Source organism: Pholcus phalangioides, unplaced genomic scaffold (assembly GCF_987345545.1).
Source record: "Pholcus phalangioides strain wild (caught in Gottingen) unplaced genomic scaffold, Ppha-v1.0 ptg000031l_1, whole genome shotgun sequence".
In the NCBI taxonomy this organism is placed as follows: Eukaryota; Metazoa; Arthropoda; class Arachnida; order Araneae; family Pholcidae; genus Pholcus; species Pholcus phalangioides.
Window position 1 is genome coordinate 5,639,260 of NW_028301621.1, and position 27,576 is coordinate 5,666,835.

Here is a 27,576-nt window from a genome sequence, read left to right on the forward strand (position 1 = left end):
AATACCAAAAAGACAGAATAATGAAAGCAAAACACACAATGCAGCTCTTAGGGACATATTTCATCCCCGGTTCATACTTAAGCTTTTAATAAATGTTTCAAAAGTTTGATATGGAGAATTTGCAAATATAAAAATATATTCCTTCAGATGTCTGATTATTTTTACTTCTAATTTTTTATGAATTTATTATAAATGGTTGGGCCCCGTGGTAATTTGTACTCTTTTGGATGAGGTGACTAATTGGTTTTTTGCTAAAACATTATAATCGGGATCCAATGCATTTCATTCAAGTGTTCTAAAATATACATCTCGGTTTTAGCGTAATCACGTTAGTTTATGAATGTCATTATAACCGAGTTTCAATGTATGCTCATGTAGGAAAGCAAAAAAATTTCACTAGTTAGAAAAATTTAATTTTTTCTTCATTGGTTTTTTTTATTGTTATCAGTGCAAAAGCGCCAAACAAAGAATTAGTTTCCGTCGCATGGATCTTCACCATACAGTTCCTCGAATTTGTCTTCTCCTCTCATTTTTTTATGGCAGCCTGAGAAGGAGAGCAATTCCTTTGTCCAGTGCATCCGAAATCCCATCACCCTCCTTGTCAAACCACTTAATAGACAATGGAAGAGAGCAACCGCAGGTCCAGCCGAACCGTCATCAGGGAGCTCAAGCCTTTGCAATACATGATGGCAGCTTTCCGGTTACCCCAACCGTCCCAAAAAATGTGGATTTTCTCGGTTGAAAAAACCGCGCTCAGCGGTTGCAGTTGTATCTGTGCGTTGACAGAATAAAACTATAGATGATGCCTTCCCCCCCAACCTCAACCGCGTGCAACCGCGCCGTAGTCAGGTCCCAGCCTAAGACAGGGCCGTCTCTATTCTACCGGGCCTGCTTGTGAGTTTCGATGACGTCATACAAAGAGGCCGATGGTCGGAGCATCGTCTGCGCGCTCTCTATCCCTGAACCTGTATGATTCGATTACACTTTACCGTAATATTTAACTATAAAATTTGTCATTCCTTTCGACAGGCAAATATCACGTAGCTGTGCCTTCCTATATTTTTTTTTTTTTAAAAAGTCACGTTCTAACTTAATTTTTTTTTCATTTAAATAAAGCATTTCAGCAAAAATAAAGACACACTTTTTGAAAAAAAATAGTTTATTAACGTAAAGAATAGTGTATTTCCCATGAATTAAAAAACAAACACCTCATAACAGTGATCTCGAATATATAAAATTTTGATCAAATCCCATACACACAAATACTTATTTCTTTTTCATATAGCCTGCACATGTATTTTTAATCATAACCACACTTCATTTGCCAATGAATACACGATATTAAGAGTAATCATAAATTTATGAAACATGGTCCATAGGTGGTTTGTATTATGGGAAATACATTCAAACTATATATTCTGAATTTGAAATAGGTGAAATAAAAAGCATATTGCCCACTTTCACAGATATATACACAAATTATTTACAGTGAAATAAATATTTCATTACCACTTTTATACACAACACTTTATTTACAATAATATATTTTATTCTCACTTTCATACAGTCGAAAACTTTGTTATAACATTCATTTGGCATAGAGAAGCAGTGCATTAAAAAAAAATTAATTGCCTATTCAAACAAATGACAAAAATCTACTTGAAAAAGTCCTGGGTGTTGCTAGAAAATTTAACTCTGACAAATTTATATTCAGAACATAATCTCTTAATGCTCTAATGTGTCACGTACAGGAATTGTCAATTAAAAAAAATGCATCTCTTGAGTAAAAGACCTTTCAAAAAATGTCTTTTTTCATGTTTTCCCGCTTTTTTTTATGTGATAAGCTCAATATCAACTTATTCTGATGGAGCAATTCTGTACAGGATCATTATGCAAAAATATTGAGAGCAAAAGTAGTGGCCTCAAAGCTAAAGGTGCTCGAGCACCCACTGAATTGATTCAGCAATCAAAATCCTTACCTAAAGTTGAAAATGAGCCCACAAGTTCCAAACTCTTCCGATACCCCCTGAGCAAAAGAGTTCAAAATGTGTCGTATCGGAGGACGTTACATGCTAGGGTTCATTAACATTATCTGTAGGAATTACCTGAGATAGCAGTCATTTTATCTCAGATGCCGTTATAATTGGAGATGGAACGAATATTTGGCTGTTATTCAGTATATTCGTCCCTTTTGCCAAATATTTGGTTCGGCTAAATATCGGTGTGCACAACAATTTTAAAAAATCATATTAATTGGAGTTTTTCTAATAAATTAAAATTTATTGATTATATTTTACTGCGCTGTGTTTATTCCTTTCTGTGAAAGAGATTATGTCATGGTGAATTTCTAGGACAAGATAAGGAAAACACGAAACTCAAAATAGAATCCTACTGTATTAAGGCATAAGAGTGAACTTGTGTAAGTCATGCTCAAACTCAAGGATGTATCAAGACATGATACATATGGAGCTACCGAAAGAGGCGAAAGGAGCAAAGAACATCTAAAGAGGAAAAATAAGTCTGAAATTTTATGATGCATTATTAGCAGAGAATAAGTAATGCTTGACGTTTTCTTAATTAGATGTAAAATTATAACAAGTTTTGAAAAAAATATTTATTCTGTAAGTAATAAATTTAATATTAAATTTAATTTCTATCATTTGAGATTATCAAGAACTTTATTATCAATTAAGAACACTAATTTCATTTACAATTGTAATGGATTTAAGGAAAATTGATATTCGTTCGATGAATGTTTGGTTATTTGGCCAAATTGCTATTCGTCCCATCCCTAGTTAGAACAGAGGTTGTTATTGGAGTTCCGCTGTAAACATACATATACAGGCCTACACAATATGTATGAACATACAATATGTAATTTAAAAAAAGTCTGTTAGACTATTTGGCAGCCTGTAGAATAGAGACGGCCCTGATTAAGAGCGGCTGCACCTTTCAAGCGGCTTTGCTACCAGGTAAGGCCGATTTCATCTGAATTGAAATTATGGATACAAAATTTTTATATTATTTTATGATGATAAATACGTAGTTCATATGTATGGCACGTTCAATGTTTTTTTTAATTGGAATTAAGTTTTATTTTTCCGTGGAACTAGTTCTGTCAAATGTAGTCTTCGATTTGCAGTACTTTTCTTCTAGTGGCGATTTTCATCAACTTGACAACAACCACACATGGAGCTATTAAAGAACGAAAACTAAAAACTCCTGCTGTTACCTATCAGATAAAAACAAAACTACAGTCGAATCCCGTTTTAGGAAAAACAATGCAAAAACTTGTATAACGAAGTGATTTCTCCGGTCTCTTAGTTACGAGTTCGTTATAAGGGGGCCATTCAAGTATTACGTAAGCAGATTTTCAGCCATTTTTGACACCCCCCCCCCCCGTCCTGTCAGCAAAATTTCGTCAGCAGCTTAGAATATTTCATATCTTCAAAAAGGGGTGGTTGATGATGTAAGTAACCTTCAAACCCCCCCCCCCCCTTGTCATCAAAAGTCAGCAAATCCGAAACTCCCCACCCTCGATGCTGACGTAATACTTGAATGACCCCCTAACGGGATCCAGCAGTGCGAGACTCAGTTCACATAATATAGTTTTGATTTTATTCGATAGATGGCTAAAAAGTTCTGTTTTTGATATGTAATTTGTAAGTTGAAAACTTTTTTTATTTTTCAATTTTAGTGAACTTTTAGGAGATGCTTCGATTAATTTCATACAAAAAAACATCTTTGATTGTCTTTTCTCTCCATTGAAATGGAGAACTAAATGGCTATATCTTTCTAAAAAAAATTTATTGCCGCGTTGGGTTACCAGCCGCCCTCTTAGAGAAATACTTATATTTCTTCTCAATGGCCGCCCTTCTTTAAGAGATCACGTAAAGGACATGGAGGTATTATGGGGTGGAGATGATCATGGAGGAAAGAATAACAGGAGGTGACGTGACTAGCGCCTCCATTGAGGAAGCATGGGAATCTGGGTTGCCAGGTGAAGCCAGTGATCGCTCTATTAAAGGGACTAAGTAAGCCCAAACAAACCGTGGCTTCCCATGCTTTCCTATGAGAAACATCCCCGTTTTTAAAAATCATTTAAAAATTTACCATTCACTTCAGGAACTCGATTTTTTTCCCTCAAATTCTGTGGATATATTTATACAATTGAATGAGAGCTTTTAGAATTTTAGTTGTTATTTGTTTTCTAATATTAAGTTCAACAACATGGAACCTTTTACAAAAATAACCAAAATTTACCCATATTTTGTGCCACAAAATTTCTTCTCGGCATTTTAATTTTAAAAAAATTATGCCAAAGTATGTAACACCTCAGTGCTGAGAGAAATACAATGTTTAAAGACACTTGAACAAGCGGTGTTTGAAAAAATCTGACTTTTTTTTGCGAAAAACAATATATATGCAAAACATTAGCATATATAATGCCTTTCAGCTGTTTATATTAAAATATTGTAGAAATATTTCTCCATTCCAGGCAAAAACTCGAACACAGACACAATTTTAGATTTCAAATTCAATTCGAAACTTTTTTGTCAAATTTTCGTACACATACCACTTTAAAAGTAAAGCAATTGGTACAAAATGAAGAGAAAAAAGAACAGCCCAGATTATTTTTCTAAATACTATAGTCCAGAGACATGACTTATCGCGGCTCGTAAAAAAAAGTTTTTTATTTTTTAATATTTTTTTCTCAATACATCCACATAGCGGAAAGTTCGGATGGGCGGCATATATTTCCAGTAATACGTATTCAAGAATATGAGCTTTTACAAGGGGACACCAGTATCGATTGGTGAGGGACAATGCAAGGTTATGGTGTCGCAGGGAATTTTTCTCCAATAGGGTTGTTAATAAATGGAATAGCTTACCCCCGGAGGTAGTAAATTGTAACACAATTGACACGTTTAAAAAGAAATACGATAAACATGTTGGGGTAAATCGAGAAGCTATCCATTCTTAGAATAAGACAACCATAAGTATTCTTTATGGGCATTGTACAATATTTTATCATGTGTATATATTGTTTGTAATTTGTGTTAATTGCATTTTTAATTGGGTTGCTGTATTTTTGAAACATATGACAACCATATTTTTATGGGCATCTTTTTATCAGCCACCTCGTTGGGCATTTTGCCTGTTGTGGCGTTGTATTTGTATTTGTATTTGTATGAGAGAGGAACGGAAGAAGGGGGGCGAAATTTGTACAGCCTACAGGCAGCAAAACCATAAATACACAGTGGCGGACGACGTTCGAGCATTTCCCCCGTACTTTGAGGCACGGGGGGCGGCAAAAATCCTAGCTACGGCCCTGTCAGAAGGTGCTCAAGCACCTCAGGATTGATTCAGAAATCAAAATTCCTCATGTAAAGCTTAAGACGAGCGCCCACGGGCCTGAAACACTTTCGAAATGTCCCGGATCTATCATAATGATGAACGAAACAAAAAGGCAAGATAAACAGTTGAAAGATAAAAATTATGAAATTGCATTTTATTGCAGCTTCATATTATTTTAATTAATCATATTCCCATAGACATTAATGTGATGCATCAAATTTTTAAAATAAATTGAAGCACTGAACTAAAAACTTACGACGATTCGAGAGTGAAAAATGATCTTCCCATTTTTCAAAAATAAATTAAAAATATAACAACCCCTTGTATATGGATAAGATTTAAGTTTTCTCCTTTACTAGATCATGTAGATTACCTGAAGACACATTAAACAGTCATGGTGCTTAAATTTATTTTGTTATTAATATTTTAAAAGAATTCGATCCGGCAAAACACATGTTAAGTATAGGGAAAAGAGCGGTTTGTTTGGGCTTACTTGTCAGCCCATAGGGTTGCCACAACAGCTTCAATTTTCGTTCCTGACGTCACCTCCTGTTATTCTTTCCTCCATGGGAGATGATAAAAGGTCACTTGATGTCCTGCCTTTCGGCAACCCTATTCCGCTTGTTTGTGCCTTAGAGGAGAAATAAAAAGTTATATTAACTATTATATAAGTTTATAACTTATATTTCTTCTCAATGGTTTGTGCTGAATGGACGCTATCTGTTGCTATAGCAACTTATAAGCTGCCTATACGCGCATGCCGAATTACTTTTTGGTTCTTTGATGTCAGGCCCTGACCTCAGGACCAATTTGCGGGGCCACATGATTCTGTGTATACTGTCCTATCTATAGTTGAGTATAATACGATTCCAAAGCATGAAATACTCATAGAAGAAACACGATATTATCCATTCGTAATCAATTAAATAGTTTTTTCTCCCGCTAACTTGCGATAGGCTACTCAAAATTTTTAAACGAGATCTTCTTGGTAATATAGTCTAACTATCTGCAACATTATTTGGCATTTAAAATTAATTCGAAATTTAAGAGAGGCCACCGAAGTTCAGAAAATTCTCATAGAAAAGCATTAGGCACTTGCAATGTTTGTGCTGAATGGAAAACGCGATAGATGCCAGGAAAAGGCAACCCGGAATCATTTGATCTTTGCCGCGTTGCCATCTCTACTAGATAATACCTCCATGGTTCCAAAGCTGTAATAAAGACCTTAATTGAAAAATTTGGCCTGTTCATGCCACTAAGCAATACAGAAACTGGAGTGAAGACTCCCTATCATCGAGCTTATATTACTGGAGTATGACGTCAGCGGTCTCAGTCTTGGCGGTGTCGAGACAATACCTTCTAGAGCAAGGTAGCCTGCTCTAGAAGGTATTGGTCGAGAACGGTTATAGCCACTTAAGAACGGTGTCCCCCATCTTTGGTCGGAAGATCATGTGGATTCAGTGAAAACAAAAACAATCTCCCGTTATTTTCTTATCGCATCCACAGGAGTTTAAAACAATAAATGAAAGGAATAATTTCAGCATCGAAGAGATAATTCTAAAATTAATGGGAGAGGCGATTCCAGAATTAATGAAAGAGACAAAAAAAATAATATAATTACAGAATGAATGAGAGAGAATTCCAAAATTAATGAAAGAAAAATTCTAGAATTTTAATTAGAGATAATTCCAGAATAAAGGAAAGAGATAATACCAAAATTAATGAAGTGATAATTCCAAAATAATTGAAAGCAATAACTACAGAATTAATGGAAGATCATTCGACAATAAATGAAAGATAATTCCAGAATTAAGGAAAGAGATAATTCCAGAATTAATGAGATATAATTCTAGAATTAATGAAAGAAATAATTCAGCATTAATAAAAGAAACAAATCCAGAATTTATGAAAATAATTATTTAAGAAGTAATGAAAGAAATATTAATTAATAAAGGAAATAATTCCAGGATTAATGGAAGAAAATTAAGAATTAATGAAGGAAAATTCAAGAATTGAAAGAAATTTTTCAGCATCAACAAAAGAAATGATTCCAGTGTTAATGAAATAAATAATTTAATCTTTTTTCATTTTTAGATGAGTTCTCTCTATCCTATTTTTTAATCTTTCCAACATTTCCTTGCATTTGATGTCTCTGCCGTCATGGCGGTTGGATGCTCTCTATACAATAGCAAGAATGTGCATGAGCCGACGTGGAGGAATACAAAAATGGGCGTGACGAAGCAAAGTAGGCAAAACATTAACGATTTCAGCATGTAAACAATGGGGAAATTGACACATCTTAAGTATTTTTTTCAGTTTTCATATTATTTCATTAATATAGCTGCACATACACAAATGGTGATATTGTGTTCTGCCTATAATTGCACCAACCGATGGGGAAAATTAAAGGATGATAGAAATAAACTTCGGTTTCATAGGTAAGTGCACATGGTTTTACATTAAATGCAGCATTGATTTTTATATTACAATTGTAAAATTAAACGCATGCAGTTTTCATTTCACATTCAATTTCTGTTTAATGAGCATAATTCAAAACAACAAATTAATTTCGTATGAATTTTAAACTTCATAAATATTTTCAAATTCACAGTGTTTGTCTGTATAAAATACTAGACATAAGTTTGCATTGTAACTAAGTAATTATTTGACAGCAAACATACAAGTGCTCTTGTATGCTCACTTGGAATTTGAAAAACTATTTTTTAAAAATTAATTTTCAAAACTTAATTTCTATTCCAATATTTCAGGAGAAGAAAGAAAAGATAAATTATGAAGCAGAATATAATCTTCACTAAGAAATTTCAATGTTTTTTAAAGAAAGTTTTACAAGAAAATAACAGGTTGGGCAAACAGTACTTGACACATTTTAAAAATTAAAAAAATCAACCAATCAACACAAAAAGTAGTTCACATGAAAATACTTTTTTTGAGGCCTTTCTTTTTGTTAAATAAAAAAATAGTTCAAGATTTCACTCACAGCTAATGCTGTACCACGAAACACTCAACACAGTACATAATTAATGCTCATGACAATGTGCGTTGCATAAGAATACAATACTTCAACATGACGCACCCTTTCACCCCTTCAGATGTAGCCATGAGATACAAAGGGTGCTCATATTCAAATGCAGTAGTTTTATATGTTGGGGATTGTCATTGTTCAGGCCCCTAGATAGTAGGAGTATATTGTTAGCAAGCAGCTGTTGCCTTGGTTGGCTGTATGCGCAGTTCAGTAGCATCGTAGTAACCAAACTGACAACATGTGGCTCGTGTCTTTTCCTGCTTGTAATATTCCAATAAAATTCATAGTTTGTTAGTAGTATCCTTAATTGTCTCTTTATTTATAGATGGCTCACTCTGTGGAATTTGTAGTTTTAGTCACCTTGAACATTTATGGTGCTGAAACCCAGCAAGAAAAGCATAACCAGTGGCAATAGTCTTCAGATGAAATCCTTGGTAAAGGAACGGTTGGTGTGAGGTAACATTGTCAAACCGAAGCTCAACAACGATGATCTCCCTCAGCATCAGCTGGAAGTCTATCAAGACCAAACCAGTGAACTGTGGATGGAGCTCAGTACCTTGAATGATGAAATCATTTTGTCAAAGGGATGAACATCTGATAGCCCACGAATGGGAATTTGACTATTTGGCAAGTCAGATTCATGATCTTTGCTTCAGCATGGCCCAAGCATCGGGATCAATGAAACAATCACAAGTATTGTAAATTAAAAATCTAGTTCCGTGCATTGACCAAAAGTTGAACTGCCTTCATCCAGTGGCAAACTTAATGATTGGTTGCCATTTCGTGATATGTTTACAATGACCATCAATCTGAGTAAGGGTCTAACAGTCAGTCAAAAACTACAATATTTGAAATTGTGTGTCCAGGGACACAAGTTATTCAAGTGATCCTGTTCACAGGAAGCAATTATGGAAAAGCATGGACACTCTTGTGCAATCGATTCAACAACAAAACAGAGTATTCAGGCAAGTCTGGACAAACTGTTTCCGCAACCGAACATCACACGTGAATCAGTGACATGCCTACATTGGCTTCTAGATACCACAAATGTCTGGAAGCTCTACAATCGTTCCAGCAACCGGTGCAACATTCGGACAGTATCCTGATCTACTTCCTGTCCACGAAGCTGGATCTGGCATCTTTGCACCAGTGGTCTCTTCATTCACATTAGGGGATAAAAAACTTTTCACTTTCAGTGCATGGCAAGAATTCAACAATAATCGAGCTTGCACCCTTGCAGCTGTCAGCACAAACAAATCACCAGGTTCAGTCAGCTCGACGATGCAAGGTCACCTGATAAATGCGCTTGAAACATGCAAATCAGTGTCAATAAATTCTGGTGTTTCTAACACATGTCTGGTCTTCAAAGGAAACCACCCTCTTTTCAAATGCTTGAAATCCCTCGATCAGAGTGTTTCAGCTACAAAAGCAACAGTCGAAAAGCACACTTTGTTTCAACTGCTTCGGATCATCACATATTTCGTACCATACATTGCCCAGGCTCTATTGACCATTGTCATGGTTATGAAGACATAGAAACAAGAAAAGTTTCATGTGGTTTTTGATGTTTCAGCAAAGTCTTCGTGAGGTTTGTTGCTAAATGATAAACTGATGGTTAGACCAACACTGCAAGATGATATATTGCCACACTTCTTTTCCACTTCCGAACTCACAAGGTCGCAATGACAGCAGATATTGTCAAGACGTGTCGTCAAGTCTTTGTTCACCCAGACGACACAAAGTACCAATTCTGTGGAGGAAATCACCAAACATACTTATCAAGGAGTATCAATTGCTGACTTACTCATGGAACTGCATCAACACCTTCTTAGCTACCGTGCCTGCAACAGTTGGCTGCAGATGAAAAGGATGAGTTTCCTAAAGCAATATTGATGGAACAGATTTTGTAGAGGAAATCATCAAATTTCAAAACAGTGGATTCTTCTTGAAAAAATGGGCATCAAATGAAAAAGGCATTTTCATATCTCCACCAAATGACTTTCGTGCAATGAGTACTTTATTTGAAATTGGGACTGACATCAAAACTTTGGCCATTTTTTGGAAACCAAAGGATGACATTTGTTTTCAAAATTGCCACAGGAGACCCATGCAATAGTGAACCAAACATTCTGTTCTATCACAAATCTCCAAGGTATTTGACCTACTTGGATAGCTAGCTTCTATTGGAATCAATCTCAAGATTCTAATACAAGAAATGTAGAAGGCTGAATTGTCTTCGGATGAAAAATTGTCAGAGGACGTTCACAATTGATGGTTATCATTTTATCAAGACTTCAAGCAAAGTAGACAACATTTGAATTCCTAGACATCTGATGCATATCTCTCAACTCGCATTAGAAATTAATGGTTTCAGCAATGCATCAGAAAAGGCATACTCCACGATTGTGTACATTTGAACAGTTTCTAGTGAAGGCATTGCAAAGGTCCAACTCAAAACTGCAAAGACACGAGTAGCCTCTGCGAAGCCAACAACCTTGCCTCGATTCAACTGTGTGAAGCAATGCCGCTTGCGAGGCTTATCAAGTTTACATGCAATGCACAACGTCTAGTCAACACCAACATGTGGTGCTAGACTGACTCTACAATAGTTCCAGCCTGGCTCTCTTCACATCCAAGCTGATGGAAGACGTTTGTAGCTCATTGAGTGACAAAAATTCATGAGCTCCTCCCTGAGGTTCATTGGAACCACACTGAGGGAATCAATAATCCTGATGAGATGGATGGCAAAATGGAATGCGTTGAAGCATTACTTAATGTTGATTATGGAGGACCTTTACCATCAGGATGTCGAAAGCATCGCGAGCAAAACTGTGCAAAGGATATCTAGCACTTTTCATATGCTTCTCAACCAAGGCTGTGCATTGTAATGTTTGAGTGACTTGTCAACAAAGACATTCATCACCACTCTAAATTGCCTTATTTATAGGAGAGGAAAGCTGAGTGATATGTATAGTGACTGTGTAACCAATTTTGTGAAAGCTGACGAGGTGCTAAAAAAGTTTGCTTCTTTCTTTGCATCTCGCACTCATAACAAATGTGTATCCAGTCATTTCACAGATGTTGGAGTAAACTGGCATTTCAATCATCCAGCACCTCCACACATGGGAGGTTTTTGGGAAGCTGGAGTGAAAGCTGTGAAATACCATTTTAGGCGAATCACTTCCAGCATACAACTAATATTCGAAGAGCTGTATACTCTGTTGTCCCAGAGTGAGGCACGTCTCAATTCTCATCCTCTGTGAACTTTCAAATGATTAAAACGATCATTTGAAAGTTCAAGTTTGTATGCTCTTATGCTCAGTCATTTCCTCATAGGTGCAGCGTTGCCCGAGCCAGACTTCACACAAACAAAAATGAACCATCTCACCAGTTGGCAATTGGTACAGTGTCTTCAGGAACATTTCTGGAATCGTTGGAGAGCCAAGTATCTTTCCCAGCTGCTGCAGAGAAGCAAGTGATTGAAACTAAAGGGAAATCTCACACTGGGTGATCTCGTTCTAGTAACAGAAGATTGTACTCGATTCAGCAGTACATACACCAAAATTGGAATGATACAGAGTAAAAGAAGGTTGTCTACCACCTTTGCAGTAGACTTGGTCGAGTAACTGTGTTGCTTACAGGGATTGACAGGATCGTGAGAGCTGTTTCTATAAGGGCCAAGGATGGGATATTCAAGAGAAAAGTAAAAAAATTCTGTTATCTACCAGTTGACAACCACTTCGACTCTGCACCAATCTTACACACCATTATATAATGCTTCTTTTTTTTTTCATTGTTATATTGGAATTTCATTTTATTATTTTCAGCAAAGTGTTATATATTTCCTTGCATTAACTTGTATTGCATTTTATATATTTTCATTTATATTACATGTAAGCAATGTAAATACTGGTGGGCAGCATGTTCAGGCAACTAGGTGGCAACTGTTAGCAAGCATCCGTCGCCTTGGGTGGCTTCATGCGAAGGTCAGTAGCATCAGTGACCAAAATGACAAGTAAGTAGCTTGTGTCGTTTCCAGATTATAATATTCTAATAAAATTCATAGTTTTTTAGTAGTATCCTTAATTGTCCTCCTATTTATCGATGGCTCACTCTGCAGAATTTGTAGTTTTAATTACCCTGAATTCATATAGTTACCCTGAAAGTCATGCTACACGAACGTGAACAGTCATAAATATTAATTATGAACTGTTTTGTGTTGCATTCTATGCATAATTTCAAGTTTTTTTGCTATACAGTACCACCTGTGAGTAGGAATTTATAAAAAAAAAACCCCACCCAAGTCTACAACAAGTATTTAAGTGTAAACTGCAGCTTTTTATATCAAATGGTTGTTTTTTTAAATTAATTTTTTAAAATGTGTCTAGTACTTTTCATCCACTTTGTACATTAATTTGTTCAGCGAATGACACGAATACAAGTTTTAACATATTTATTCATTATCAGAATATCAATACTCATGATAAACATCTTTAGTTAATAATATATATATATATTTATTTACTTACGCCAATAGCAAACTGGTGTGACAACCATAAAAATGTAACAATCACACAATAATTAAGGATTTCAGACACAATAAAAGAACAATCGATTTGTAGGAAATTATGACAAGACCGTGCGCTTTAACCTTCACATATATCAGGTCATGATGATGCATGAGGCTTACATACATATATATATATATTTATATGTGTGTGTGTGTATGTTGATGAAATGTACAGCAAGAGATTTCTATATTAAATAAACATTAAAAACCATGATTCACAATTATTCTATAAAGCTTTGAAAACTTAGAATATAAATATCTGATTTAAATGAAATAAAAAAGTACTCTCACACAACCGATGAACTGTTTCTCATATGCTTAAAATTAAAGAGTGCTCTATCAATGAGTACTATGACGATCTTTATGCAAGGATGCAGATACAGCTCAAAAAACTTTTCTTTTTTTACATTTTCAGCTCTAATTACTGAACAACTTTTTTTGTCTCTCAATTTAAGACTTGTCCAAGAAGATCGTCTAACTGTAGATGCTTGAATCACTTTGTAGCTAGCTGTTATTACTGAAAACTTCAATAATCCTCTGGATGGACTTGACACCAGTGCTGCCGACTGAGCCCTATTTGAAAAAATATATACACAGAGAAATTAACTGATTAAGTAATGGTAATTACAGTAGAAAACTCTGATTTTTCATATCCTAAATTGCACATAATTTTTCTGGGGTCCCATCACATTCCCTATATCAATGGTATATATTTTCTCATTTGGTACGTTATTTATAACTACTATTTATTTATTTTGTGAACCCTTTTCTTAACAAAATTTTTTTTTTAAATAAAAATAGTTGTCTATATATGTCCCCATATATATGTTTTTTTCTTTGAAAAAACACACGGCGGTAAATCAAGTTCTTTTCACATACAGAGGTAATAAATATAACAATATCCTCGATACAATAGTCCAAGGCTGGACAAATTGCAAAAAAAAAAAAAAAAAACACTAGATGCCAAAAACATTTTTAAACAACAAAAAATAATCCAAAATAATGCTTCTTTTGACTTTTTTAGAACATAGTGACCTTCTTTCATGTGTTGGCAGATATGGTGCTATAAATTCCAAACATTTTATACGCTGCTCTCAGCCTGCACAATTTAGTAACTACAGAGGAAATTTTAGGTGCCAATATATACCAATTTTTTAGTTACCATGGCAACTTGGTGCCTGGGATTTGTCCAGCCTGCAATAGTCAACCTCTTTACTATTAATTATTTAATCATACAAAGTACAATTGACTAGATGTGGAGCAATGATAATTTCAGAAAGAAAAGTCACAGTCCTCAATGGGAAACCGAACTACGAACCTCTTCACTATCCAGGCAAATGCTCTAGCATTAAATTACAGAGGACAAACATTTCGTAACCTTAGTACAGGAAACTCGCCTTGAAAGTGAGAGGTTGGTGATTCGATTCCCCATAGAGAAATGTGACTTTTCTTTACGAAATTATCTTTGCTTGGTATCCAGTCAATTGTACTTTGTAGTCAACCTATTGTTGAATATATATTTCTTCAGATATGATGTGAGGCAACACTTTGAACATTACTCTTAACCAGAAAGCTATTGTTTTGTATATTATAATAATGAAATATTTGAAATAATTTTTTGGATTTGACGAGAAAATAGTGACAGTATATTTTTGATAAAATATCCTGTCAAAAGATATGGATGAAACATATTGAATCTTGATCTGAAAAAAATCGAAAATGAATATCAGATATAAACTGAAGAGCCAAAAAAACTGGTACAGGCATGCGTATGCAAATAAAGAGATATGGAAACAATCAGAGTACAGCGCTGCAGTAGGCAACGCCTATATAACAACAAGTGTCTGGCATAGTTGTTAGATCGGTTACTGCTGCTACAATGGCAGGTTATCGAGATTTAAGTGAGTTTGAACATGGTGTTATAGTCGGCACACGAGAGATAGGACATAGCATCTCCGAGGTAGAGATGAAATTTGGATTTTCACGCACAACCATTTCACGAGTGTACCGTGAATATCGGGAATCCCGTAAAAAATTAAATCTACGACATCGCTGCGGCCGGAAAAAGATCATGCAAGAACGGGACCAACGATGACTGACGAGAATCATTAAACGTGACAGACGTGCAACCCTTCAGTGAATTGCTGCAGATTTCGATGCTGGGCCATCAACAAGTGTCAGCGTGCGAACCATTCAACGAAACATCATCGATATGGGCTTTCAGAGCCGAAGCTCCACTTGTGTACTCTTGATGACTGCATGACACAAAGCTTTACGCCTCGCCTGGGCATGACAACACAGACATTGGACTGTTGAGGACTGGAAACACGTTACCTGGTCTGACGAGTCTCGGTTCCAATTGCTTCGAGCTGATGGACGTGTACGGGTATGGAGACAACCTCATGAATCCATGGACCCTACATGTCAACAGGGGACTGTTCAAGCTGGTGGAGGCTCTGTGATGGTATGTGGCATGTGCAGTTGGCGTGATATGGGACCCCTGATACGTCTAGATACGACTCTGACAGGTGACAGGTACGTAAGCATCCTGTCTGATCACCTGCACCCATTCATGTCCATTGTGCATTCTGACGGACTTGGACAATTTCAGCAGGACAATGCGACACCCCACACGTCCAGAATAGCTACAAAGTGGCTCCAGGAACACTCTTCTGACTTTAGACACTTCCGCTGGCCACCTAAATCCCCAGACATGAACATTATTGAACATATCTGGGATGCCTTGCAACGTGCTGTTCAGAAGACATCTCCACCCCCTCTTACTCCTATGTATTTATGGACAGCCCTGCAGGATTCATGGTGGCAATTACCTCCAGCACTAATTCAGACATTAGTCGAGTCCATGCCACGTTGTGTTGCGGCACTTCTGGGGGCTCGCGGGGGCCCTACACGATATTAGGCAGGTGTACCAGTTTTTTTGGCTCTTCGTTGTATATAATACTACATATTATTTAATGTACATAAATTCATATATAGTTTAAAAATTAATAAAAATCAAAGGAGTCTGTATATTTAAATGTAGTTAGCAAACGAAGTAATTCTCACAAAAAGGGGATTTATTTCTGGTAGAAAAAAATTAGTTCAAAATTTTTTTTTGATAGAGGACATCACAAGAAAGAAAGTCTGAGGAGTGATTGGATCAGAAGCTGTCTTCACTCTCTTCTGCATCCAAAATGTCAGAATAGCTTCAGCCAGCAATTTGTGGCTAAACTAAAACAATTTCACTAATAGTGCTTTATCCACCAATGTCATGGTTACAGTGAAATCCCTATTTAAGCATCATTAACAGGAAAATTCAGAAATGTAAATCATACAACCATCATTTAATGAGACTGTCACCTTGCAGTGCATTCCATTGACAATGTGAACTTTTTTTTTCCTGTACCAAGAAATCCTGTTTGTGAGAATAACTTTTTTCGCAAACAGCATTCAAATATACAGACTCCTTCAATTTTGTAACTATTTATGAGACCCTTTATATTAAGAAAACTTTTTTTATAAGAGTTGATCCACTTTTTTTTTTTTTTCGCTCATTATCAATATTTCGCTCTTTATGAAAATCATACCCTCACAATACTTTTCCAAAAAAGTAATTTAGAACACTCATTTATGGCCACACTAAGTTTTTTTCCTAAGAATGGTTTTATGTTTTCCCTGATTCAAAAGTTTTTATTTGGTGGTCCTATAAAAAATTTAAAATCAGGGTTCCATTGACTGATATGAGAGTGATATATGAATTAATATAATATCATCAGGCTATAAAGAATTTAGGCCAGAAACAAACCAAGTGAAAACACATGATTTAAGTTAATTTAGTTATGGCAGAATATTCCCAAGACAAAGCACAATTCAATTTTAATATAAGTAAGAATACCAAATCATATGTGAAATTAGAGTACATTCAAACACAAAAAATATATAATTTCTTTAATATTCATTTAATGGAATTAAGCAATTCTCTTGATAGACTCACGTTTAACCCTTAACTTGCTCCCATCATGAATAGATGACTAGTGCAGTGTGCTGATAGTGATGATTAAAGGAAAAAAAATTGAATTTTTTTTCTCGTATTATAACAGACGAGCATATCTTTGACTATTATACTGTTTAGGGCAGGGGTTCCCAAACTTTTTCCACCCACGCCGTCCCTTTTCTTTCAATGCTTCTCTGCGACATCCACCGACTCTCAAGAGCTGTTTAACCAAGAATCTCTTTAAAAAACCTTTGTCAGTCCGGATCACTGCTTCGCGCCACTTCTGACAAAGTGTGGAGGCACTCAGTTTGAAAACCCCTGGTTTAGGGTTAAAAAACCAAATACAATTTTATCTGAAAGTGGAATTTACTGTAATAAAAAAAATATTTCCCATAATTCATTAACACTAACAGTTTTTGATACCAGTTAAAAAAGTTTTCAATAGTTTTCATATTTTTTGTGAATACAGTTTTTGGCGACACATTAAATTTTTGTTACACCTTAAAACATTATAAAAGCATTATTATTCCTCAGTTACAAACATCCTTTTGAATGAAACTTACCGTTAAACTAACAAAGCTCATGAACTTTTTCAACACATCCACCATCACATCAAAGTTTCCATCAGGCATATATTCTTTTATTATACTGGAGTACTCCTGGAAAAAAGTCCCAAAAAATTAACACCTAAATACAATCTACTTACACAAAATTCATTTTCTATTCATCTGTGTATCCTCAATAATTTGCAGAATTTCAACTTCTCAGCCAAATTTTGTATTTGTACTACACACGACCAGCCATGAACAATGCATTTCAAACATGTTTATCCAATGAATTTATTGCACAGAAAACACAGACAGTGCTTGGTATTGTTGACAGTGAAGCATAATAGAGAAAACTAAAATAGAGACTTATTGACTACTGATGAGACACTCTTTTAAGTGGGCTAGAAATAAAAAATATCAGGAAATCATTGAAACCATCTGCAGTGCTGGAATTCATTATGACATCTCTTCGTTCTTGTGGCATCAGAAGAACTTTTACCACGCTGAAAGTCATACAAGCAAAGACGAATAAGTTAATTTTTTAAAATTAAAAATTGAAATGAATTTTTTTTGGAATCAAGTATGATTTACTGATAAAGTTGGCCAGTTCCCATGAAGACCGGCCTAGTTGACCTGGCCAATGTCTGAAATTTGTGCTTTCGCTGCCCCTATATATCAATCCCTATGATTCTGGGTCATCCAGGTCATATTTTTTGTGATAATTATGGTCATTTATAATTAGCCATAGTTATTATGCTTAGCTATGGCAACCCTAAAGATCAAAAAGGAATCTGAATATTAATATCTTAGCAATACATAAGTAGGTATGTATAGGGATCAATATACAGAGGCCAGCCAAAGTCCAGCAAAAGCCTGAAATTTGGAAATTGGCTAGCAGTCGCGAAGTGGCCAACTTCCGGCTTTGGCAGTAACATATACTTGTATAAGCCATAGTGCTGATAATTTTATACAAAATGTAAGAGCTCTCTAACTGTTCAAGTGTTTTGTGGGCATGACTTCTAAAACCATAATGCCATCATCAGACTTTCCCCATCCCCCCAGAACCTAACATGCACCATCATATGCTTATGCACTGAGTCGAGATAGTGATTCTCAAACTTTCTGATGACCTTTTTTCATTCGACATAATGAACCATGGTGGATGGTTTTTTCATATCAGTGGTTCCCAAACTGAGTCACGACCCCTTAGGGGGTTTGTGTTAATAAAATGGGGGACAAGAGTGAATTTATATTATAGAAACATAAGAAATAAATTTTGATCTTTTGCAACTTTTCATGGGGCATGATGATGATGTGAATACATATATACACAATGTATTTTGATCTACCATAGAAATCTTTGATGCAGGAGGGGGTGGATGCAACCACTTCATGGTTCCATGTATCTCCACCCATAGTGTGTAAGTAAACTGTCTTACAACACAATGGGTGTTGTAAGACAGTGCTTACAACACAAAAATAAATCAAATTTTTGTATCAGAGCCTTATTACTGAGAAAATTTTAAATTTATTAATTTTTGCAGCATCACACTCACTTTGTGCCCACAATGGTTTATTCAAATGAAACCTAGTAAAGCCAAAAGTAATTACAACTGAGTATTAGAACAACGTCCTCAGTGGTTTTAAAACCAGGGGTGCTGTGGGTGATCGAGCACTAATGGTGATAGGTGACATAGGTCTCAGTCAAGGTTGGTGATTTTTGATTTAAATAAGATTTTTTTCATTTAAATCACGATTTTTTTTATTTTAATGATTTTTTTAAACAAAATATATACTTAAATATGTATTACTAACACACTAGTCATTAATCTATATTTTCTTAGAGTATACAATTAAAGAAATTACAATTTATAAAAATAATGAGTAACTAAAAAATATTTGCAAACTAAAGATAAAGAATCATATACTTGTGAGATGTATCAGAACAATTTATTAAGAAAAAAAAGAAAAAAAAAACCATTTCTTGAATAGATATCTTATGTATATCGTATTGAATAATTTTACCCTCAAAATAATTGTTCATTTGCTTCATTAGAAACACTAGTTTTGATGCTTTGCATACTTCCAATATGTTTCGTTATTTGGAATGGATGCTTTGGCCGTGGTTAGCATGTTTAAAAAAAATCTCACATCACTCTCCGTAATTACATCTTTACTCAAAAAATTATAAAACCTATTCTGCCACTCAAAATCAAACATTGTATCAACATAGGGTAAAAAAAAAAAATTTTCGGCATGAAATGGTTCCAACTTCCCCAAAAATTTTAATGCAATTGCCAGAAACCTAGAGCAACAGTTTTCTTTGATAAATTTAAAACCCTTAATACTCTTTTCTTATGTGACATCAATTCCCGTATTAGAAATAAACACTGATTAGCTTAGAATAAATGCAGCAAAGTGTGCATCTGTTAATATGATTATTCATATCTATTTTTATAAGCTGAAGACAAAACCTTTTTATTGTTTGATGTTGATGATTGTTTTATCTTTAATTGCAGCTTTTCCATGATAGTTAGGAATACCCATTCAGCTACAGAGCAGTTGTTCCTTTGTACAAAATCAATAGTTAGTATAGATTTCAGAAGGGCCCCAAAAAACCCAGACTTCACAATTTTTCTAATTTAAAAGGGGCCCAATATTCTTTTGCGAAAGGGGTCTCAACTGACTTTAATCTGCCACTGATGCCAGAATCAATATTCTACACCCTCAAAAAATATTTACTAGATTTACTTTCTTTCACAGGGAGAGGGCCCTCCTCTGACAATAAAAAACATCAATTTTTTTTTTAATTTATAAAAACTTCATTTTTAATCAATTCAAAGTTCATTTGAATACAACACCCCACAGGATCCTAAGGGTTCAAGCCACATAGGCCCCACCTCTCCTGCATAAACGGATATAGGTTGTTTGTCTACGTGGAGGGGGGTAAATGAATATCCTTTCCTTTTTTTTTCTCCAACCAATACATTTTTTCCAATAGACGGGGGGGGGGAGGGGTGATCCCCCATGTCCCCAAGGAACTTTGTAAAACCGCCTAAACCCTCTGTAATTCAGAAATATTCAGTGTAATCCATTCCTGCATATGCCCTTGCGGGTCGTATATACAGACGTCTGGCAACCCTAGACTCCCCCCCCCCCCCACACCCACAATGTTTTCGTCATATCAGAGTTCCTTTGACACCTACAACAATCTTTCCAAAACAAGCTCTGAGGGCTTAAGAGTCTAGTCCCTCCCAAAAATGTGAAAAAATGACCGAAAAAAGAGAAAAATATGGCCAAATCTATTCTTCTTTAACTTCGGTTCCCCCTCCTGAAAAAAATTTCTGGCTACGTCCCTGCTGCAAGGCCGATTTTCCAAATCCGACAGTCAATGATCCATACACTCGCACATGGAAGCACTGTAGGAGCTGACAGGGATCCAGCTCGGGGGCCCGAGATAATTCTTGATTATTATTTTTTTACACAATAGTGGGCCCCACTATACAAAGACTGGTGAAAAAACAGGCCTGTGTGCACCGAGAATGTGGAAGAAGGCATTGGATCAACAAAGGGTCCTTTTGGAGGATGGATTTCACATATTTCTATTCACGTATTTTGAAGTCTGATATTATACGCTTGTTATTTGATTCATCGTCGGCCTAGATCACATGCTTGTTACCGTATTCCAGTGGTTCTCAAACTTGTCACCCGTGATTCCCTGGACTAATTCATGGTTCATAAGTGGCTTCCCAGAATAGTAACACGGACGTTCTCATTTTAAAGAATCACTTGAAAGCATAGATAGCCACGCAAATCAATACGTCAAGCTTGTCGAGATGCAGGGACAGAACAGGGAAGGGGGCAACTGCACTGGGAGGCAAAATTTAGAAGGGGGGGGGGGCACTATTTTAGGTGGGAACAAAAATACTGTTTCAAAATTATCAAATTATGGAATTGTAAGGGAACAAAAAAATCCTAGGTACAGCCTCACCGCAACACTGCACACTTTAAGTTGCAAAACAATTAATGAAGAATGATTCGCCAATTCGTTCACGGACCCTATGCTAGTTCGTTATTTATCTTCTTGAACTCCCTCATTCAGTCACATACGCTTACTGCACGATTTGCCGTTCACTATAGCTAGTTGGTAAAGATCAGTGTGACAAAAAAAATAGGATAATAAAATTGCAAAAAACAACTTTCTTCCTTCACGGAAAAAAACAAATTGGTGTCTTTTCTAATGGCCCTCAAAAGATAGGGATATAGCCTTGAGGCCCAGGACAATTACCATCATTGTTTTTTCCTAGTACAAATTCACCATAGAGCCCCCTGTGAAAACTCTGGATTTGCGGACATGCCAAAGATACCACCCTGGGGACCCTGCTCCACGATGGTCATGTTAAAAAACCGGGAATGTTTGAGTCGATTTTTATCTGATATTTTTGTAAATAAAAACTATGCTCCATTTATGGAAGGAACATTGGCCTTTGAACAGTTAAGTAGACATAAATAAGAATATTTAGCTCCAAGTGATACAACTGCCAAATGTATGTATAAGGATACCTCAGCTAATGAACCCCTTGGCTTATGATTATTTTAGCTAATGAAGATTTTTTCATGGTACTTCTGCCTCAACTAATAAAATAGATGCATACTCTAACCAAGTACAGCCACATGGTGAGCAGAAATTTGGCAATAATAATTATTATAGAATTAGTATTATCCCCTGTGCCCAATTAATTTAGGTCTGCCTCAAATCCCTTTCCGGATAAATCCATATTGGCTTGTTTTTCGAAGAGGTTTTGAGCAATTTCACATAAAATGAAAGATTAAGCTAATACAAAATGTATTAAAAAAACGAAGAAGCCTAGACCTGAATTTTTTTTTTCAGCGTACAAGTTCTTTCAGTGATAGACTCAGCATCAAACTGAACAGCCCGATAGTCCAGCATTTCTGAACCTGTGGTCCTTGACTATGTTAAAGGTGGTCTGCAAGCAGACCAATTCTCATAGAATGAGAATTTGTTCAATTGTGAAATTGATATTAGTAACATTTTCTTGGTTTCAATTAAAAAACTAGACCCTCATACTTTGAGTGACCATGTTTCAAAAAAAAATTTTCTAAAAATTGCCATCCTATGTACGGAATATCAATAATTGCCACCAAGACAAGCAATTCTCAGCAAAATTGCTAATTATTGATGAAATCAAGGGCTATTGCAAATCCAAGTATCTCACGGAAAAACTTCAACATCCCTAGTTATCACATTTCATTTAGTAAAAATATGAAAAATTAGGGTCTTCAACATGGCAAGATTACATATGGACAGCCCCGATTGTCGTCAAACACATTGTTAAGAGTGAGTAAAATCATAAATTTTTTATGAAAAATTACCAATGTGAAGTAGGCGAAGAGGACTACTGAAAATCACAGTGAATTGCAGTTCATGGTAAAAAATATATTTATGGTGATAATTATTAAAACATAGTTCATAAGTTATAAAAATCATCTACAGTTTCAGTAAAGGTAACAGATTAAAATAAACTTTGTTGAAAACTCTAGAAAATTGTATAAAAAAAGTTAGTCCAACCAAAAATACAGGAATGTCCTGTAAAATACAGGTATTGTAGTCAAACTTATTATAGGGTTCCGTTGTCTAGGAGCTCATCTTTTCCATGCATATGGGAAAAGATGAGATAGACATATGACTAATACATAGCTGCCAAGTCTCCCGAATTTTTCGGGAATCTCCCGAATTTCATCTTCATTGCTCGATCTCCCGAAAAGTTCTTAAATCTCCCGAATTTTTACGAAAATCACAAAAATCCCTAATTGTCCCTAAAAATTCCCTACTTCATTAAAAAAAATCCCCACTTATGAAAATAATCCCTAAGGAATTTCTTGTGGGGCATGAAGCCTCTTTTTTTTCCCTTTCGAAATGACGTCACACGTCGTAAATGGGGAAATTCCCTTTTTAAGGAAGTTTTACAAACCCTCTGACGGTAACAAGAAAGTTGTTTGTCTTATCGTGCAGGGAAATGGCTTAGCAGCCAATAGTCCTGGATAATAATTGAAGATTATAGTGACGCACATGTGGTCAAAATTTCTTTTGTTGAAGTTACGTACGTGCGATATAACAAAGCATGAATAATGATAAGCAAAAACATATTTAATCTATTTTAAAGATACTTATTCCGATGAATTTCCTTTCATCAAACGTTCCAGAAGAGGGCTGACTTTTCCTTTTTGTACAAGTTGTGTTACGGACATAAACATCGGTCATGGAAAGACTGCCATCATCAGTCGTGAAGTGAAAAAAAAACATCAAGCAAGTGTCACAAAAAGTCAGTGTTCTTCAAAAATTGACGGTGTTTTCCTTCATCTTCCGATGATTTTGGGGTCATTCGCGCCGAATGTTTGTTCACAGCGTTTCTGATTGAACACAATATTTATTTTTACATCATTGAAGTTTTGGCCTCAAATTTCACTTGTTTTTTGCGTAGGAATTTTATTCCCAAGGGTTTAACTTCCATGTGTGTAAAATCCCTATTTTAATTTGACTTCAGTTTTTGAGTAGGGATTTTATTCCCTATGCTTCAACTTTTATGTTTGGAAAATCCCTATTTTATTTGGGAAAATCCCTATTGTATTTATTAGGGAGTGGTTTTAGCATAAAATACGGGTGTGCGCGAAAATCTCCCGAATTTTCATTTTCAAAAGTTGGCAGCTATGCTAATAACATTACATATTGGAACACCAATAGACCTGCTTGGGTTGTGTAAAAAATAAGATCTTCAATATCTTATCTTTTAAATTCTTCATCCAATTGTGAAACTGCATTCCAGCCTTCACCCAATTCAAAAATTTTTTTACAGAGCTGCTTAGTGTTTGATAAAACTACAAATTTTGTGCTGCACCTGGTGAAAATTAAATATTTTCGTATAGGATTTCCTTCAGGAAATAACTTTCGGCTAACAAAGAAATGTGATTCTGGAACAAATTATTTTTGTTAGCCGAGGGGCCACTATACAATCAGTATTATTTTTATGAAAAAATAAAAAAATATATACTCAACAAAACAACCTACTTGATTATTTTGGATTACACAGCCTAAAAGTAGAGAGATGTATGCTGCAATTATGCTGTGCTCCATGTGCTTGCCTGCTTTCTGTAAAGCTAATAAAGAGGAAAAAAAAGAATCAAAGAGATAGTCACATTCTTATGATTAAATAGGAAAAAAAAAAAAGTAAAAAAAAAGTAAAAGTATCTTAAACAGAAAATGAAACCAACTGGATCAAGGTAATTTTTTTGGTCATAGAAATAATGGATACTAACTTTTCATCAGCGTTTCTTCCAAGCACTCAGCTTGAGAAGAAGCTTGTTCATTGTCTTTCTTCTCAGAAGTGGTATTCACATCTGTGGAATTCAACAATTCATCTGCTTGTTCTTCACTCAATCTTGCTGCATCTAAGCGACTGTGTAGAAGCTAAAATTAAAGTAAATTAAGAAACATCGATATTTTTTTCTCACAAAAACACTAATACAGTGAAACCTCAAGATATAATGACACTCTGTGGACCAAGAAAAAAAATATTTTACTTATTTATTTATTCAATATTGTTTGGCAGAGGATGTGGAAGTTATGTATGACGAAAATGACAATTGATGGAACAGGAAAATTCGTAAATCATAGTACAATCTACAATATTTGGTGGTAGGTTGTTCCAGTCAATAATAGTTCTTGGGAAGAAGCTAAATTTGTGACAATCTGAAGAGGCAAAGATGGGTTGAAATTTTTGGGAATGTTTGTCAATATTAAAAAACACATGATGAATTTTGTAAAGAAAAGTTAAACAAGAGATAAGTCAAAGAGAGGAGAGTGGTTGGATATTGAGTAGGCATTTGAGTGCAGATATGGAGACAGATGAAGACCAACAGTTAAAAATGAAGAGAGTGGACTTATTTTAGATAGATTCTAATTTGTCTATGTTGGTTTGGGTATGGGGATCCCAGGCTTCACAGGCATATGAGAGAGCAGGGAGAATATATGTCTGGTAGCACAAATGACGGACATGATGGGTGGAGTTTTTCAGGTTATGGCGAAGGAAAAAGAGTTTTCAGAAACATTTATTAAAAATATAATCAAGATTCCAGCAGAGATCGGAAGAGATTATAATGCCCAGGTATTTATAATGGGAAACCTAGGAGATCAAAGAGTTCTTTATTGAGTAAGGGAAATCATGAAGAACTCTTTTACGGGTAAAAGGGTTGGCAAGTTTTTGCCGAAGTGAAAAAACTATGGTAAAAACCAACCCAGCAAAAATAGTTTTTGCCACATTTTTGAAAGTGGCAAAAATTCACAGAATTAAAAAATTGGATTTATCTGTTTTGAATTCTATAAATGGATAACCATAAAAATTTTTCACTTATGAATAACAAACAATAACAAATCTATAAAAAAATGTTTTAGAGGTATATATTTTTTAAGATCAAGTGAAACTCCCCAAAACTGGTTAGAAATCTTTGTTTATTTTTCAAAAATGGGGGGGGGGGGGAATAGATATGTGAAATTGATGTTTTTCTGTAACAAAAATAAATGCCCCTTCCTTCATTCTTATATCTGTTTTGTATTCTGGATAAATTAGGCCAAGCAATTATTTTTTCTTTTTGTTCACTAGAAGGGAAAAAAAGAATTACTAGGGTGTAAATCTATTTTTTCCTTTTTCCCAACTGTGTCCTCTGATTACCAGGTATGAAAGCTTTTATGTATTTTTTGGGAATGGACAAAGATAACACACCTTTCATCAGTAAAGTGGTTAATGGAACAAGTTCGGGTAATCTTGACTTGCTATATGAAAGTACATAATTTTAAACTAAAATCCTTTTTTCCTGGAATCTGTTAACATTTCATTAAGCAGACAAAGGGGTAGGAGGAGCAATAGAGGGAGAGATAAGCATTAATGCCAGTCAAGCAGCTTGCCCAAGTCCTTTATCAGTACATGTTTTCTCTTTCTCACTACAACCCACTAGTATGAACAACAATGCTAGGATACAATGAACATAGGAGTGGGAAAAACAACTATATAGGTTCTTGAAGTGCATCACAGTAGAATGGGGAGGGACTGGAGTAAAATACTAATTCCTGCTCCTTTCATTGGCTTTGGCAAGTTGGTGCTACATTCTTATTCCTATTCTTATTGCAGTACTGGTCACTATCCTAGACTAAAATCACCATTTACACCTCAGTAGTTTATGTATTTATCCCTTTTTTGCTAAATCTTCAAAATTGATAAGTAAATTGTAATTTTTAATCAATTATAATTTTTGATTAAAAATGATCAGAAGCAGAAGAAAAAGAGATAAAGCATGGCATTATTTCCTAGAATTGAAAAGTGATGGCAAAGTTTTAGCTAAGTGCAAAAAAATGTGGTCATGTGCAAAGTTATGTAAATAAAGCTGCATGAATGAAAGCACATATTGCCAGATGCAATTATGAACATTCGACTTTTGTATGTGAAGACAGTGAAATTTCTCTTCCCGCTCTAAACACTGAAAATCAGGATTTCCAAGATGAAGAAAATCCATCTATCAAGAAATTTAAAAGTATTCAACAACCTTTAGATGTATTTGTTCAAAAGACGAGCAAAAGTGAAAAGGATAAAATTGATGAAGCAGTTGCAAAGTTCTTTTTCGGGTGTAATATTTCCTTTTCCGTCGTGGAAAATGATCTTTTTAAAAATATGCTGAAACTGTTGCGCCCAGGATATAGCCCACCATCTGGAAAAGTTCTTTCAAATGACCTCCTTACCAACATTCATTGAGAGATGGAAAAGGAAATGAAGAAGGCAGTATCCAACAAAAGTGTAACTTTAATATGGAATGTTCTGCGGTAAAAATCCCCATACATGTAATAGTGTTTTTTGCAATTTTTCTTAAAATTCTTCCGAATTGTTCTTCAGTAGCGCTAATTGTTCTGCGACGTACGTCGCAGATTTTGGCACATTCTGCTTTGGGGCACATAATGATCCAATTACTGCAGCTTGTATCCAGATTGAGGAAAACT

General features: G+C 35.3%; 1 protein-coding gene across 1 annotated transcript in view; it reads right to left on the minus strand.

Moving 5' to 3' along the window:
* Window positions 1-12,839: 12,839 nt before the first annotated feature.
* Window positions 12,840-27,576, minus strand: part of wapl (cohesin release factor wings apart-like) — a 71,724-nt gene continuing 56,987 nt past the window's right edge. The window contains exons 14-17 of the mRNA XM_089252993.1: window positions 24,849-24,999; window positions 24,601-24,689; window positions 17,529-17,624; window positions 12,840-13,544 (exon numbers count right to left, since the gene is read on the minus strand). Of these exons, the coding sequence (XP_089109119.1) occupies window positions 13,476-13,544; window positions 17,529-17,624; window positions 24,601-24,689; window positions 24,849-24,999 (405 nt within the window). The 3' untranslated portion in view covers window positions 12,840-13,475. The remainder of the gene's footprint in view (window positions 13,545-17,528; window positions 17,625-24,600; window positions 24,690-24,848; window positions 25,000-27,576) is intronic.